Consider the following 16,915-nt stretch of genomic DNA (forward strand, 5'->3'; position numbering starts at 1 on the left):
CAGGCTGGGTGCGGGGACACAGAGATGGATCTGACAGTGACAGCGCCATGTGACGTGTGCTGCAATCCCCGGTGTAGGGCAGAGCAGCTCACCGGAGTCAGGTGAGCTCTGGGCTGCACCTAGAAGAACAACGAGGTTGTGAAAAGGGGCAGAGGGAGAACCTGGGAGGAAACAGTATGGAGAAAGCATCGAAGTAGTCAAGCTTACCTGAGCCTGGGTGCAGGAATCAGAGAGACTGGAGCTCAGGAGGCCGGATCTGAAGCTGGGGAGGCTGGGGAGGATCTGCACAGAACCCCTTAAAGGCTAAGATTTGGATCCTTATGACAAGATGCAGAAGTTTGGGGTTAGGTTACCTGGGTTCAAATCCCACCTCTACCACCTACCAGTTTGTGTCAGCTTTCCCATCTGTAAATGGAGAGAAAAAAGCAGGCCTCCCTTAAACCCCAGCCCTGTGTGGGTCAGGATCTGGACTAGGGTGTGGCACATGCAGAGATGCAGCATACCAGGAGATGTCAAGAAAACTCAGCAACGGAGGTAAATTGCCCAAAGCAGTGCCCCAAACCCCTAAGTAATCAAAATAATATTTTACTTTTAAAATACTTTTAAAAGTATCAAAATTAATGCAAAACCCTACAATGAACAAAATATCTAAAATGTAAGTAAAGACAGGGTCTGCATGGTACCAAGTATGTAACTAAAAAAACATCAGTTATGATTGGAGAGGGAGTTCTCAACCTTAGGGGGTCGTGGACTTCTGAAAACGGAGGGGGGGAAAGCCCATGGCCCCTCTCCCCTGAAGAGTGCACAAACATGCTCAATTTGTGCACAGTTTGGGGGTGTTCCTGCACTCCCTGGGGTTCGTGCACATGGAAGTTAAGAACTCTGGTTCAACACTGGGGGTGCGGGGGTGGCGGGGGTGGTTCCACGCGCCGGCCAGCAGCCTGCCAGTTCCCCAGTCCCACGACTGGCCTCCCTCCTGGCAGCCATGGGTGCTCTGCCCTCTGCAGGAAGCAGCGCACAGCTATGCAGCTCCCCCCACCCCCCTACCTCCCCTCTCTCGGCTTGGGACTTTTCCTAAAGTTTGTTGAAACCAGACACCTTGCTCGACCGAGCCCGCGTGCAGCCAGGGTTTAAAAGGCCGCCTTCAGAGCCCCCTCCCCGCCCCCAGCGGAGACTTCAAAAGGCCCGGCGGGCGCCGCGGCCCCAGCACCTATGAGCCGCCCCCAGCTCTCGGAGCCCGCGCCGGAGCCCGTGGACGCAGAGCGGCCGAAGTTCGAGCGCAGGCGGACCGGGTCGGCAGCGCAGTCCCGCGCGCCCATGCCCCTCCCGGTGCCGCTGCGCTCCGCGCGTCCGCGCCCCGTTTAGGGAAGGGGACCTCGCCCCCCGCCCCCGCGCCCACGGCTGCGGGGACCCATGAATACAAATGCCGTTAGGCGCCGGAGGAAGGACCGACCGGCCAGCCTCGCAATTAGGGACCCAGTAAGTGCTTGGGGGCTCCTGGAGCGCTGCGAAGTGTTATGTGCCTGTGTGTGTGCGCGCCTAAAGGTGTGCGCGTGTGGGGAGGTGGGTACACGTGTGAGGAGTGAATGCGCCTGTGCACATGTGAGGTGGGCACTCTCGGAGAGCTGTGTGCAAGTGAGGGTGTGCGCGCATGTGTGCACCTGGGGTGTGTACACGTGTGGGGGCGATATGGCCAGGATAGCGTGCATTTGTGCCTGTGTAAGCATCCGTGTGCATGCGTCTGCGAGTGTAGAGTATCAGCGTGTGCCTGAGCCCAGATATCTGAGGATGCGTTTCGTGTGAACCTAGGAAGGGTGCGTGGCTGTCCCTGCATGTGACCGGGTTTGAGCGTGTGTCTGAGTTTGGGGAAAGCGTGGATACGTGTGGGAGTGTGTGTGTGCACCGGTGAATAAGTGTAACTTTGCTCGTGAACGAGTGGCAAGAGGGGTAGAGGCGGAGGGAGCTGTGTGGTCCCAGGGCTGGACTGGGGTTTTGGGTGTGAGAATTTGCCCGGGGGCCAAGGTGTGCAGCTCTTAGCTCCGGTATGGGATCCGAGGGAGTTTTTGTCGATTCTAGGGAGGTGCGTGGGTGGTGGTGGTGGTGGGGGGGTGCGGTTAGATTCCAATTACTGACAGAAGGGAGAGAGGGTGGCAAACCTTTAACAAGCCCACCCTATGTGTTCTCCAGGGCGCTCCGAGTCTGGGAGCGCAAACTTCTGGTGGGCGGTGGGGGTCACGATACTGGTTGTCGTGGGCGTCTGGACACCAAGTTCTGGTCCTAGCTCTGTCCCTGAAACTGTGGGTTTCTTCCAGGAGTAGAATTTGGCCCTTCTCCCCTACCCCAACCCCCCATTGGAGGACCCCTAGCCTCACCAGTCAGAAGTTCCTAATCTCAGAACAGTGATCAAATCACCGTGAAGCCCTGGGCAGCCCCTTCCTCTCTGTGAATCTGTTTCCCCATCTGTACAAGGGGGAGGGGGGCGGGTGTCCCATCGGGGCTGTAGTGGGCCAGCTGAGGCTGTATTCTTGGCTCCGGCCGGCAGGGGGCAGCAGGGGGCAGCAGAGGGCGGCCGGGCGCGGGGAGGAGGGAAGGTGGAGAGCCACCGCGGGCCGAGACTTTAAATCGCCTTCATTTCCCCCAAATCCTTCCTTTTCCTCTCCTCCCCCAGGCCGGCGGGGAGGCAGCTTCCACCGCCCTCCGCGCGCCCTCACCCGGCCTTGCTCTGCCTCCGGGGACCGCCAGCAGCCCGCCTCCAAAAGTTTGATCATCTCTCTCTCTCTTTTTCTTGCTTCTTCTTCCTTTTTGGTGGAAGCAGAAAAGGACCGAGGCAGGGGCGAGCGCGGCGCCCGGACTCCTGGGACCATGGGCCTGGCGCGGGCGCCCGCGGGGCCCCAGCCGCGCTGCCTGCCTGCTCGGGCGCCCCTGGGCGCGGGGCTGCGCTGGGGGCGCGGGGGCCGCGCGCTCTGAGCCGGCCTGGCGCGGCGGGGCGGGGGGCTGGCGGCCCCATGGGGCGCGCCCACACTTGCCCCCCGGGCTCGGGAGCATGAAGTAGGGGCCTGCCATGGGAGCGGGATCGGCGCGGGGGGCCCGAGGCACAGCGGCGGCGGCGGCGGCGGCGCGCGGGGGGTGAGTACGAACTCGGGGACGCCCCCTCCCTAGCTTCCTGCTGCTCCAATCTCGGGGAGGGCCGGGGTTCCCCGCCATGCGGTCGCTTCCAGCGGAACGTCAGCTTCCTGCCCCTTCCTGCGCCCCCGCGAGGCGGGACGCCAAGGGTTAATAGGGGCTGCGCCCCCGGCCGGGCGAGAGTTGGCGAGCGCTGTCCGCCCTGCCGCGCCTGGCCCGGCTGCCCGATCCCGTTGGGGCGGGGGCAGAGCCAGCCCGGGGGTCGGGGGTGGGGGTGGGTGGTGGCGCCTGGAGCGGCCGGCGGGGTGCGGAGGGGGGCTTTTTGGATGCTTGGGGGAGGAGGGGGGTCTCCGTTTGGGGCCGTCTCGGTGTGTTCCGGTGTCTCGGTGTCTGCAGGTCCCAAGCCTGTACGTCTCCGTTTCTATCTGTTCTTGTGAAATTGTCCGCAAGTTTCTAGGTCACCAGGTCTCGGGTTCTGCTCCTGTCTCCGTGTCTGTGTGGCTCTGCACGTCCCCGCGTTTCTGGAAATCTCCGCGTGTGTGTGTGAGTCGGCCTGGGTCTGTGTGTCTGTGTTTCCTGCTTCTCGGTTCCTGTCCCTTTCACGTGTGTAAGAGAGAAAAAGTGAGAGCCAGCATGTCAGAGCAGAAAGGGCCCTGGGCGATCGCTGTGCGGAACCCCTCAGTGTCCTGATCGGGAGACAGGGCCGGAGAGGGGGAAGGACTCTCCCAGGAGCGGCTGCGCGGAGCTGGGGCCCAGAGGCTGGGATTCCCAGCGTGTGGAGTAGGAGTTGTAAGAGAGAGTGAGCCTGTGCTGGAGCCGGCGCAGCGTGTGGGTGTGTGTGGGAGCCAGCAGCATGCAAGCAGCCCCTTGGGGCCTGTGGACGGCGCTCCTCTCTTTCCATCCTGCCCCCAGGACACCAGGACACTCCCCAGAGGCTGTTAGGGCTGTAGCTGGGCCCTGCCCCCTTTGAGCTGGAGTCCGCGGGATGACACCCCCTCCTTTCTTCCCCATGTCTTGGAAAAAGCTGGCTGTTTGCGATTCCCCCGCCCCGCACCCCCTCACCACAACACACACACACACACACATGCGCGCGCGCACACACACACACAGCACCAGTGAGCACACTGCTGACTCATTTTCTCCAGAAGACCCTGCGCCAGGGTAGATGCCAGCAGTTGGGCAGAAAAGTGGTGCCAGGCGAGCACCCCATGGTGGGGCTCCAGCTTTGGGCAAGTGGGCAGTCAACACTGCTTGGAGGCCCAGTCTCTGCCTTCTCCTGCCTCCCTGCCTCCCTTGACATCACGTTGTCCTGCATCATGTCCTGCATCATGTGCGCTCTGGCTCCAGCATACCTCTGCTCTCCAGCATACCTCTGCTCTCCAGCATACCTCTGCTCTCCAGCATACCTCTGCTCCTGGACCCTTCTGGCCGGACCAGACTCCATGATGTCTATGGACACATCCCTGGCCTCTGCCTCCTTCTGTTTCCTCCCTGTACTCAGAGCATTCTCCCTCTCCTGTGCCTCCACCGGCCCTGCGGACCCTCAGCAGCCAGGGTCTCTGTCCCTTTCTGAGCACACTCCCCCTGTTCTTTGTTGGCATTTTCTCTCCTCCATCTCTGTCCAGGGACCCTCTTGATACCCACATGCCTGGCTTGGCTACGCAGAGTACCATATCCACTGGTGGTAGGGGGCAGCAGTGAGACACTCAAGGAATCATGTTGGTGGGAGGCAGGTGGCACCACAGTAGGGCCACGAGGCTTGCCATCAGGCAGGCTCGAGTTTGAATCCTAACTCTGCTGCACCAGCTTGGGTGAGCCACTCTGCTGCTTGTTTTTCTCTTCCACAAAACCAGCACCTTATTCCCAGCTGGCTGGGTTTTGTGAAGATGAACAGGACCATGCTTGTAAAGGGCTTAGAACAGGGCCTGGCATGTAATAAGTGCTCAGTAAACAGCAGCTGGTATTTGTATTATTCTCTTCATGTTGAATGGGTGTGTGAGTCAATGGGAAGGTTCCGGGCTGCATCCTATCCAGACGATGACCTGTCTGTGTTCCCGTGGAGGACGTGGAAGCTGTGAAGAAAGCCCAGGCATAGCCGTCTGGGCACAGGGGGTCTGGCCAGTCCATGGAGGCAGGTGGGACAGGTCCACCCCACTTGATGACCTGTAGTTCCGGCTAACTCCCTTTTCAGCTTTTACCCCATGCGTGAACAGCCAAGCCTAGAGTCCATAGGGCCACCTTCCCTGTGTGTTTCTGTGGCCTGGGTCTCAGCTCAGAGCCCTCAGTGACTGTTGAAGCTGGTGTGGTTTTCCAAGATCCTGTGTATTTCCAGGTAATAAGGATGGAAGAAAACTATCCAAGCAGGCTGCCGGTTCTGGCAGTGTAGTTACCCAGGAGTAGCCCCATTTGGTGCACTGGCAGAGGGCCTTTTGCAAGGGCATAGGAACACCTGGGTTTCCTCCTTGGAGGGCTGTGTGGCCAGACGATGTTTCCATGCGACGTTTCCTCGTGGCTCCCGTTTCTGCTGCCTCCTGGCCTCTCTGGCCTCTGTGCTTTGGTCTTCCCGACATTCTGGAGCCCTGGGTTTGCAGAGACAAGGCCCACAAGACAAGTGGTGAAAACAGAAGTCTGGAAGAACAAAGCCCCAAGCCAGCACAGGCACTAAACATGATTAGCAGTAGCCTAAACAGGATTGGAACGGGAGCAAAAGAATTGGCAGGGCCTCCCTCTGAGAGCCAACTTTCCAGGCCTGGAGCTGACTTAGATGGCTCGTTGGCTCCCTGGGTCGCATCTCCGTTCCTGCTGGTGAAGGCTGGGGCTCCGGTCTCTGGCAAGTAGGAAGTCCCCGCAAGTCTCCAATTTCTGCTCCATGGAGACAAGTCAAATGAAAAGACTATCTGTTAAGTCATAGACTTGAAGCACTGTGTGGCTTTGGGCAAGTAACTTTCCCTCTCTGGGCCTCAGTTACGCATCTTTTCAAAGAAGGGAGAGAGAGGACTAGAATGTGACCCCTAGATGATCTTAAATGGCCTTCTCCCACTCCGACAGGCTCTATACTTGGGAAGTTTATGGGTCAAATGCACACAGAATCCATTTCCAAGAGGGTCAGCTGCATTTGTCAGGGAGAATGAATGGAGGTTGAATACTTTTGTAATAGGCCTTCAGGGCTGAAGTCCTCAAGCTGGAAGCCATGGTGTTAGGAAGCTTAATTGAAGAGAAGATTCTGATTCCATGTCTCCTGTGAGACTTCTTTCTCCTGATTTTCAGGGATTACAAGGATTTGCCCTCTAATTCTCTGCAGAGTAGTCACTTTGGTATAGCTGTAGCCAGGGAAATTGACCGAGAAGGACATGTATGGTTTTTGTACCTTCTCTTCCCCACCTCGCCTTTCTTTATCAGTTTGGGAAACTTCCTAGGAAGTTTGGTATGTGACATAATCCAGTGAAGGACTCGAGGAGTGAGGGCAGGTGCCAGAGAAGGGCCGGGAAGAGACGGGGCTGGAAGGAGATGGAACAGAAATTAGTGGGGGTCGCAGGAACGCAGGAAGGCAAGGGGTAGTCTCTTCTGAGGAGGCATTCAACGGAAAAAACGAGTTCTAAATTTGGGGACTGCTGAATGACAGAAAGTACTGTCAACTTCTTTATTGCAGGATTTCTCAGAGCCTTTGATATACAGTTGTGCTTTCCGGATTGTCAAGACTGGGATGCAGGGGACAGCTCTTCCCTAATGCATCTGGCCAATTTCCTAGAAAGCATGTCCCTGGTGGGTGTGGGAAATACTACTGAAGAATTATGAGCCCAGACGCTGCCCAGGATGGAAGTACCTGCCTTCCCTGAGCCTTGGTATTCTGTTTGTCTAATTAAACAAAGCTGCCTTTTATTTCTCTCCAGGGCTCATGCTATTGCCATTTGCTTCAAGTAAGCAAGTCATGCCAGAAAGGTTGGCCCTGCCCTTCTCCCCAGGCAACCCCAGGGCAGCTTGACACTTTGACCTTTAGTCGTTGCCTGTGGTGAGCTGGGGGCCTGGCCCCATGAAAAAGGCATTCTCACAACAGTGGCAGCAGATTGGAGAGGATGAAGAGGAAGGACCAAGGATTATCTTGGAGCAGTTCTGGAAGAAGTCAGAGCAGGGGAATTAAGGCTTTGGGAAGACTTTTTAAAGTCTAGAGTCCTATAATATCAGGTAATACTAATTCATCTTATAAAAATATACTGGACACTTCCTATGTGCCTGCCAGGGGCTGGAAATATAAGCCCAGCATGGTGGCACATGCCTGTAATCTCAGCTACTCGGGAGGCTGAGGTAGGAGGATAGCTTGAGCCGTGGAGTTCAAGTCTAGCCTGGGCAACATTGTGAGACTCTGTCTCAAAAAAAAAAAAGAAAAAAAAAAGAGTGAATAAGACAGGCATCCTTGCCCTTTAGAGACTTTGTCTAGACAGGGAAATAGGAGAGTAGACAGTGACCACACACGTGAGACCTGCTGTAGTGCGGCATGTGCAGTGAGCTGCGGGAGGTGACACCCAAGCTGGGATCTAATGGATGTGTAGGAACCGACCAGGCAAAGAAGTAATGTCTACATGATGGGAGTAGCATGTGCAAAGGCGCAGAGCTGGAGAAGGCGTTCAGGGGACCATCATTGGTGTCTGAGTGCTGTTTCAGCTGGTTTAGGTTATGCTGCAAGTAACTGAAGACCCAACTCAAAATAGTTTAAATGATAAGGGGGGTTATTCCCATATCAAGAGGCCTCAAGGAAGAGCAGTACTAGGGTGGGTGAATTCAGCATCCCAGCAGTGTCTTCAGACACCCACTATTTTTCTATTCTGCCATCCTCACGTGCTCATGGGGCTTGTTACTTCATGTGCCCAAAATGACTGCAGCAGCTCTGAGCAGTATGTCCTTACTCAGCAACATATAGAGGCTTGAAGAAAACTTTCTCTGTCCCTTTGAAATGCTTTCCCAGGGTCCCTAACAGGCATCCCTCACCTCTCATTGGCCACATTTGGGTCATGTATGCATGCCTAAACCAGTCACTGGCATGGCAGATGAAATTCTCGGGATCGACTTAGATTTATCTAAGATTCATGTAAGATCCTCTAAGTCCATGCCTATGTGAGCAAGCAGGAAGGAGGGATGCTGTGGGCATGTAATCACCAGTGTCTTCACCATGCCCACAGTGACAGAAGCTGTCGTCTAAGGTGCCCAGGGAGTCTGGGAAGAACCTAGGGTTCCAGTTATCAACCCTGGCAGACAGGTTTCCTAGATTACGTGATTCCACAGAAGCGCGCCATCCTAGCTTTCCTCTTGGAAATGCATCCTGGGCCTGTCTGTCCCAGCCTTAGCCCTCACCACCCACCTGACACGGCTCTCTTGCCTGCGTCCCGCCTGTCTCTGGCCATGTGCCGGCCTCCCCTCTGCCTGGCTGGGGATCAGATACCCCAGGTGGCTTCGGGTGTCACTGGTGGCTGCTCCCACAGGAAGGTGAAATTGTATCATTGCCTTTGCTCATCTTGGCAAGAGCCACAGAGCAGAGCTTTAACCCTTCCTGGCCCTAGAGTGTAGGGACAGTGGGGACTGTCTAGGGGAGTATTTTTGTGGCTGGCAGCAGACTGAGCCCTTGCCATGCTTGAGCTTATTGAATCCTCATGCCCGGCCTGTGAGATAGGGAATATCAGCCCATGTTGCAGAAGATAAGACAGGCTCAGAGAGGCTGAGTGACTCATTTGGGGTCATACAGCTGGTAAGTGACAAGGCCAGGTTTGCACCTGGCTCTGTCTAACTCCCTCTCATCCCCTCTGTTTTCTTTCTCCCACTTTCCATTAGGATAAAGCCAAGTCGGGAGCTGCCTTCACACAGCACTGGTTCTGGTTAAGGGGTCTCCTCTCTCCTGCCCTGTGTGGGGATTGGTCTCCCAAGCAGACCAGCCTGGTCTTCCCGCTGACCTTTCACCCCTGGCTCTGCTGCGCATTGGCTGGGGTCTGGGGAAGGGTCTCAAGATCATGAGGCTGTAGTACAGAGGGGGAGATGAGGCCCAGAGAAGGGGAGGGGCTGGCCCCTGGTTGCTCAGTGAGTCGGCATCAGATTTTGAGCTGGACCCTAGATGTTCCATATGACCAGGGCAGGGCTTCCTATGCACTGCTTCTTCCCCATTGACGTTGGCTAATTGATCTGTGAAAAGTGAGGTTGTGTTTGTCTATGTAAGCAGGTCCTCACTGAGAGGCTGTGCCTGGAGGCCGGGAAGAGTGGGCTGCTGCTCTGATGGGGTCCTAGAGCCTGCACCTGGCCTCCTGCCTCCCGTGGACATGACTGGGTTGAGACTGGGACTGGTGTCCACTCCCAGCTTCCCCGGCCGGATCCGGGCGTGAGGGGTGGAAGCTGATGCCGCTTCTGCTTGTGTCTCCTGGTCTCTAGGGGGTTTCTCTTCTCCTGGATCTTGGTCTCGTTTGCCTGTCACCTGGCCTCCACCCAAGGAGCTCCTGAAGGTAATTCTCTCTTCTCTTTGTCCAGGGGGAGACAAAGGAGAACGGAAGGGGCCTGAGAACTCAGGGGTAGGAGACAGCCGTGCCCGTTGTTGGAACTCAATGCCTCAGTTTTCCCATCAGTAGAATGGAGATGATAATTCTTTAGGCTTGAAAGAATGACTTTGAGGCCAGGCTCAAGCCTGCAATCCCAGCACTTTGGGAGGCCGAGGTGGGTGGATCACGTGGTCAGGAGATCGAGACCATCCTGGCCAACATGGTGAAACCCCATCTCTACTAAGAATACAAAAATTAGCTGGGCGTGGTGGCAGGTGCCTGTGGTCCCAGCTACTCGGGAGGCTGAGGCAGGAGAATCGCTTGAACCCAGGAGGTGGAGGTTGCAGTGTGCCCAGATCGCGCCACTGCACTCCAGCCTGGCAAGAGAGCGAGACTCCGTCTCAAAAAAAAAAAAAAAAAAAATCGCATTTGAAGTTTTTGTAAAAGGGTAGGAAGGACTCTGTGCAGAAATGTGGAAGGGTGATTCTTGTGTTCCTTTCTGGGGCAAAATTTGAATAAGTTACTCTGGTTTTAAGCCTCAGTTGTCCCTGTTCGTCCAATGAGTGCTCTAAGAACTGCTAAAAAAAATTTAAAAAAGCATTAAGCATTAACTGTCATGGCCCAAGCCTGGGATCCCATCTTCCTCTTCCTGTGAGATCCTGCTTTTCCCTCCTATCCCTGAGGGGCTGTCCAGGGGGCCGGGGCGGCGATGGGCTGGCTCCACATCTGCCCAGGGAAACTGAAACCTCTCCCACATCTGTTTGTCAAGCAGCCGCATGCCTCTGAAAATAGCTGCCCTTCCCCCGCCTTCACGCCCAGCCCGTGTGCTAGGGCAGGCAGCCCGGCACGCCGGGAGTCACTATGGCCTGACCTGGCCACTCAGCAGGGATTGGGCCCCTGGGAGGGCAGGGCTGTGCCCGGAAGAGACTTCTGCTGCCCAGCAACATTTTGTGCAAATGTCATATTTTCCAAGCTTGCTGTTTCCCCCACAAAGTAGGTGAACAGCTGTCCAGAGTCCTGAGTCAGGCACTGGGGCGGGGGGTTGGGAAGAGGCTGGAGCTGTGTGGAGCCAGGTTTATGTAATAAAGGGATCTTGTGGGGGCCAGCTGGCAGGCTCCTTCTAACTTGGCGTTGGGCTGAATTCATTCCCCTGTCCCCCATCTCTTCACCCTTGATGGGATGCTGGATGTGTCTCCACCCTGCTTTCCAACAAGCCTGGGAGGCCCCAGGCAGAACAGCATCATGGCTAAGCATAAAGACCCCAGAGTCAGGTGGCCTGGGTTCAAACCTTGGCTGTGCCTTTTTTAAGCTGCAAGTTATTCCCTCTGACTCTTCTGAGCCCCCTCTATAAAGTGAGGATAATAAAGAGTACCTGCTCCATACATTGCTGAGAGAATCAAGTGAGATCATGCCTGTAAAGTACTTGGTATCTAGTAAGTGCTCAGCAAGTATTAGTTTTTCTTATTGCTGTTAATTAGTTACCTGAAAAGTCTGGGCAAGAACAGCCCTTTCCTATGCCCCTCAGGGCTCACAGTGGTCAGACTCATGGCAGCTCTGTGCTGGTCACATTTGCCAGGTGTCAGGGCTTGAGACTTTGCCCTTTAGCTGCAGATGGTCTTTGGGGGACACCTGGAGACTGGCTGGTTGTCAGCTTAGAAACCCACCCAGTGGATAGGGGAAACCTCACCCATGCTGCCTGGCCCAGCCAGTTGTGACTCTCTTTGGGTGAGTGCAGGTTAGCCCTAAATTCCCTGTGTGGAGAGAGATGTGAGCAGGCCTGAGGGGCCCTCCAGGGATTGTTGAGCGGGGACTAAAGGAAGGACCAGGTGGCTTCCTGCCCTTACCTCTTGTCCAACCAAATGGCTCCTCCCATTCTAAGTCCCAGTTTATAGTGAATAATAGTGAATAGTATTTCATGATAATAAGAGGGTTTCAGTGATTAAAACATATACCACTAAAAGAATCCTTAATCAGTAGTTTATTTTAGCTTAGAACCTGAGGACAGACAGATGGGAGAAAGGATGGGAAGGAGGAGTTTGAAATGAAATGAAAGCACCTTGGGTCCTAAGGAAGAATAAAGGTCTTAAACTCAAGCCAACCTGAATCAGCAACACAGAGCTATAGAATTCTTAGAACATTGTAACACATGTGCTATCTCAAGGTCTGTTTCTCTTGTCTTACAGGCAGGGAATTGAGGTCCAAGGGTCAGTAAGACACTCAAGCAGAGTTACTCAATGTGGGGCTTGGGTGAAGATGATGAGGAAGATGACCATTTCATCCTCCTAACAACCCTATGGTGTAGGCGCTCTTTATAGCCCTGTTTTACAGTGGAGGGAACTGAGGCTCACTGCTGGTCTTCTCAGGCTCTAAATTTTGGCCTTCTGACTCCAGAGTCTGCTATAGAACCATTATAACATGCTGACAGCACTCAGGTTCTCAGTTTCCCCCAAGGAACTGTCCTTCTATCCATTCATCCACCCATTCATCTGCCTATCCATTTACCCATCCATTTATCTATCCATCATCCATCCATCCATCCATCCATTCATCCATCCATCCAATATCCATCCATCCATCCATTTACCCTTTCATCCACCCATCCATCCATTCATCCATTTATCTATTCATTCATCCATCATATATCCATCCACCAATTCATCTACCTGTCCATCCATCCATTCATCCACCTACCCATCCATCCAGCCAGCCAGCCATTATTTATCCATCCATCCATCCATCCATCCACCAATTCATCTACCTATCCATCCATCAATTCATCCATCCACCCATACAGCCAGCCAGCCATTATCCATCCATCCATCCATCCATCCATCCATCCATCCATCCATCCCTTCATCTATTCATCCATCCATTCATCCATCCATTTATCCATCTATCCATCCATCCATCCATCCATCCATCCATCCATCCATCCATCCACCAATTCATTTACCTATCCATCCATTCATTCATCCACCCACCCATTCAGCCAGCCAGCCATTATCCATCCATTCATCTATCCATCTATCCATCCCTTCATCTATTCATCCATTTATCCATCCATCCATCCATCCATCCACCTGTTCACCTGCCCATTTATCCATCCATTTATCTATCCATCCATCCATTTTTCTATCCATCCATCCATTCATTTATCCATCCATCCATTCATCCATCCATCCATCCATCCATCCATCCATCCATCTATTCATCCATCCATCTATACATCCATCTACTCATCCACCCTTTCATGCATCCATTTATCCATCCATCAATCCATCCATCCATCCCTCCATCCATCCATCCATCCACCTATTCATCTACCTATCCATTTATCCATTCATCCATCCATCCATTCATCCATCCATCCATCCATCCATCCATCCATCCATCCATCCATCTCCCAGTTGTTGGCTGAGGGCCAAATACCAAGTGTTGCATTCAGCCCCCAGCACAACCTTTGCAGGGAGTGATAGGGAGAGAGTATTCAGTACTCAGGGCCTATCTTGCTGAGCTCAGGGGAAGGGCCCTGAGGACCTGACCCAGACTCAGATTCCAGAGGCAGCTTTTCCTTCCCTGCTGAATCAGAGCTCAGGAGCCTGCTTTGCCAACACTGGCAGCTCAGCTGACTGAAGGGGTCTAATGACCTGGGAGGGGAAAGGTCAGGAAGCCTTTCCATAAACACTCTGGAAGCCCTCCTTTTCCTCTTGCTCTGGCAAGCCCTGCTGACATAATTATTGGGCGGATGTGACCTGGCCAGACCACAGTCAGATATCCATACGCTTTGCCAGAGGACAGAGGTTGCAGGGATGCTTTGATTGCTTCCTCTCCTCTCTCCAGAGCCCTGCGGGGAGGAGGAGGAGTCAGCGGAAATCCCATCACCCTTCTGATAGCAGATAGCAGCCCCCTAGCCTGCTAGAGACACCTCGGGAGTGGGAAGGGGAATGCGTGGGTCCCTGAGAAGACGGTGATACCTGTCAGACCCCTGGGACATCCTTACCAAGCTCTGGTGACAGGTCTACTCTTGTCATCCTGGTCCCTCACTAATGGGACTGCTTCCTGGAGGAGATGGCTTTCCAGGTGGAGAAAAAGGAGTACAACATGTCATTGTTGGGCAGCCTCTAACACTCTCAGCAACAGCATTTGGTGATTATCATTATTTTTAGTATTAGTTATTATTTGAAAGGGCTTCTTTTGTACCAGGCACTTAAAAAAATGTATTCACTCATGTAATTGTTACATCCTTCTGAGGTTGGGACTGTTACTATCCCATTTAATAGATGGGAAAACTGAGGCACTAAAGTCACAAGATTAGTAAGTGTTAGAGGTAGGATTTGAACTCAGGAAGTTTGCCTCCAGAGTCTGTTTTTTAACCCCAATATGCAAGATTATGCAGCCAGATGAGGGGTCACAATCCCTGCCGGATAGTTCCAACGCTGCCCTCTCAGCCACCACCGTGGGGCGGCGTTATTTTTAGATGAATGAACAAAGGACCAGGTAGCTGTGGGTGGACTGTCCACATTGCCTGTGCCCCTTAGGGGGTAGGGGGTGGGGTGGGCTGGAGCAGGCCCTGACTGCGTCCTCTTCCCTTTTCCCTCCCTCTCAGATGTGGACGTCCTCCAGCGGCTGGGCCTCAGCTGGACGAAGGCCGGGAGCCCTGCACCCCTGGGAGTCATTCCTTTCCAGTCGGGCTTCATCTTTACGCAGCGGGCCCGGCTCCAGGCTCCCACGGGCACCATCATTCCTGCCGCCCTGGGCACAGAGCTGGCGCTGGTGCTGAGCCTCTGCTCCCACCGGGTGAACCATGCCTTCCTCTTCGCTGTCCGCAGCCGGAAACACAAGCTGCAGCTGGGCCTGCAGTTCCTCCCCGGCAAGACGGTCGTCCACCTCGGGTCCCGGCGCTCGGTGGCCTTCGACCTTGACATGCATGATGGGCGCTGGCACCACCTGGCCCTCGAGCTCCGAGGCCGCACAGTCACTCTGGTGACTGCCTGCGGGCAGCGCCGGGTGCCTGTCCTGCTGCCTTTCCACAGGGACCCTGCACTCGACCCTGGGGGCTCCTTCCTCTTTGGGAAGATGAACCCGCATGCAGTCCAGTTTGAAGGTGCTCTGTGCCAGTTCAGTATCTACCCTGTGACGCAGGTCGCTCACAATTACTGTACCCACCTGAGGAAGCAGTGTGGACAGGCTGACACATACCAGTCCCCGCTGGGACCTCTCTTCTCCCAAGACTCTGGCAGACCTTTCACCTTCCAGTCCGACCTCGCCCTGCTAGGCCTGGAGAACTTGACCACTGCCACACCAGCCCTGGGGTCACTGCCAGCAGGCAGGGGACCCAGGGGGACTGTGGTGCCTGCCACGCCCACCAAGCCCCAAAGGACTAGCCCCACAAACCCTCACCAGCATATCGCAGTGGGAGGCCCAGCCCAAACCCCACTGCTACCTGCCAAGCTGTCAGCCAGTAACTCACTTGATCCCGTGCTCCCAGCTTCTGTTGGCGGCTCTACCAGAACGCCTCACCCTGCAGCCGCTCAACCATCACAGAAGATCACAGCCACCAAAATCCCCAAAAGCCTCCCTACCAAGCCTTCAGCCCCCTCTACTTCAATTGTCCCCGTCAAAAGCCCCCGTTCTACCCAGAAAACAGCTCCATCTTCATTTACAAAGTCAGCCCCACCCACTCAGAAGCAAGTGCCACCTACTTCCCGTCCAGTTCCTGCCAAAGTCTCCCATCCTGCAGAGAAGCCCATCCAGAGGAACCCGGGAATGCCCAGGCCCCCACCGCCCAGCACCCAGCCCCTACCTCCTACCACCAGCTCCTCTAAAAAACCCATTCCCACACTAGCTCTGACTGAGGCCAAGATAACCAGCCATGCCAGTAAGCCGGCCTCTGCCAACACCAGCACCCACAAACCTCCCCCATTTACTGCTTTATCCTCATCTCCTGCCCCTACTCCTGGTTCTACCAGGACTACTCGGCCACCAGCCACGATGGTACCTCCAACCTCGGGCACCAGCACTCCCAGAACAGCACCTGCCGTCCCCACTCCTGGCTCAGCTCCCACTGGAAGCAAGAAGCCCACTGGATCGGAAGCCTCAAAGAAAGCCGGACCCAAGAGCAGCCCCCGGAAGCCTGTCCCCCTCAGACCTGGGAAGGCAGCCAGGGATGTCCCCTTGAGTGATCTGACAACCAGGCCTAGCCCCAGACAGTCCCAGCCCAGTCAGCAGACCACCCCGGCCCTGGTATTGGCCCCGGCGCAATTCCTGTCCTCCAGCCCCCAGCCCACGAGCAGTGGCTATTCGTTCTTCCACCTGGCAGGATCTACGCCTTTCCCTCTGCTGATGGGGCCTCCGGGGCCCAAGGGAGACTGTGGTTTGCCGGTAAGACTGAGTGGGTTCTGCATGCTGCTTGGAGCTCCAGTGGGGGACTGGGGCATTGGTCAAGTGGTTGCCCCTAGTAAAGACAGGAAAAGGAGCAGCTTAGAGCAGGGAGCTGGTTATGGGCACATCCTTGGCTCCAGCCAGGCCCCCAGCTCCTCTGGCTCTGCTAAATGCATCATTGCCCACCCCGCTCCAGATTCATGATCCACTGGGCCAGATTCAAGTCTGGTGGCTACCCCCAGGTGAAGAGCATCCCTGGGCTTTGGTTGGCCCAGGTCCAAGCCTGTTCTTTGCTAACCCAGCTGCAAAGGTGGAACAGCTTAAGGAAGGCCCATAGCTGACTGGCTCCAGATCATGCAGTGAGTAAGCAGCTTCCAAAGCCCCGTTCTTCCAGCTCATGGAGCAGGGGTCCTTCTGGCCCATCAGCTTGTCTGAGAGTTGCAGACAAAGGTCACACATGGGGAGCTCTGGATATGTTTTGTTTGGCACTTGCAGTGTTCTTTTTTAAAAATCCAATAAGTTACTAACATTTTAAAAATGTGAGAGGTTTCTTATAAAAAGGCTCAGCAACCAGCTTCTCTTGGAAAGTGGGAGATGCGATGGTGCTTGGGCCACCCCGTTAGGACAAGTCCACTCCTGTCTGTGCTGGTCCTCACTTCTCCTGACAGTCTTCTGACCAGTCCTTTCACCCGTTTACGTTACCTGCCTGCCTGGCGCCTGCAGGGGTTTGGGGTGCGGAAGGTCAGCGTGGGCCAGAAGGAAGAGGAAGGGAGAAGAAAGAACACTACTTGCACGATGGTCTCAGGGTCGATGCCTCCGGCTTGCCTGGGACCGTCTCTAGGGGCAACGACCTTCCCACAGCTGGAGGCCAATTCCTCCGGGTGGGGAATGATGGGATG

The 16,915-nt window shown here is 55.0% G+C and overlaps 1 protein-coding gene across 7 annotated transcripts in view; it reads left to right on the plus strand.

The window, feature by feature from the left end:
• Positions 1 to 2,604: 2,604 nt before the first annotated feature.
• Positions 2,605 to 16,915, plus strand: part of COL27A1 (collagen type XXVII alpha 1 chain) — a 157,906-nt gene continuing 143,595 nt past the window's right edge. For all 7 annotated transcript variants that reach the window (XR_004031412.1, XM_030817678.1, XM_030817680.1 and 4 more), the window contains exons 1-3: positions 2,605 to 3,126; positions 9,532 to 9,602; positions 14,242 to 16,016. Coding sequence is in view for 6 of the 7 variants with exons in the window: in XM_030817678.1 (XP_030673538.1) it covers positions 3,062 to 3,126; positions 9,532 to 9,602; positions 14,242 to 16,016 (1,911 nt within the window). In the remaining variant the exon portion in view is untranslated. The remainder of the gene's footprint in view (positions 3,127 to 9,531; positions 9,603 to 14,241; positions 16,017 to 16,915) is intronic.

The sequence above is a fragment of the Nomascus leucogenys genome, chromosome 8, assembly GCF_006542625.1.
Source record: "Nomascus leucogenys isolate Asia chromosome 8, Asia_NLE_v1, whole genome shotgun sequence".
Taxonomy (NCBI): Eukaryota; Metazoa; Chordata; class Mammalia; order Primates; family Hylobatidae; genus Nomascus; species Nomascus leucogenys.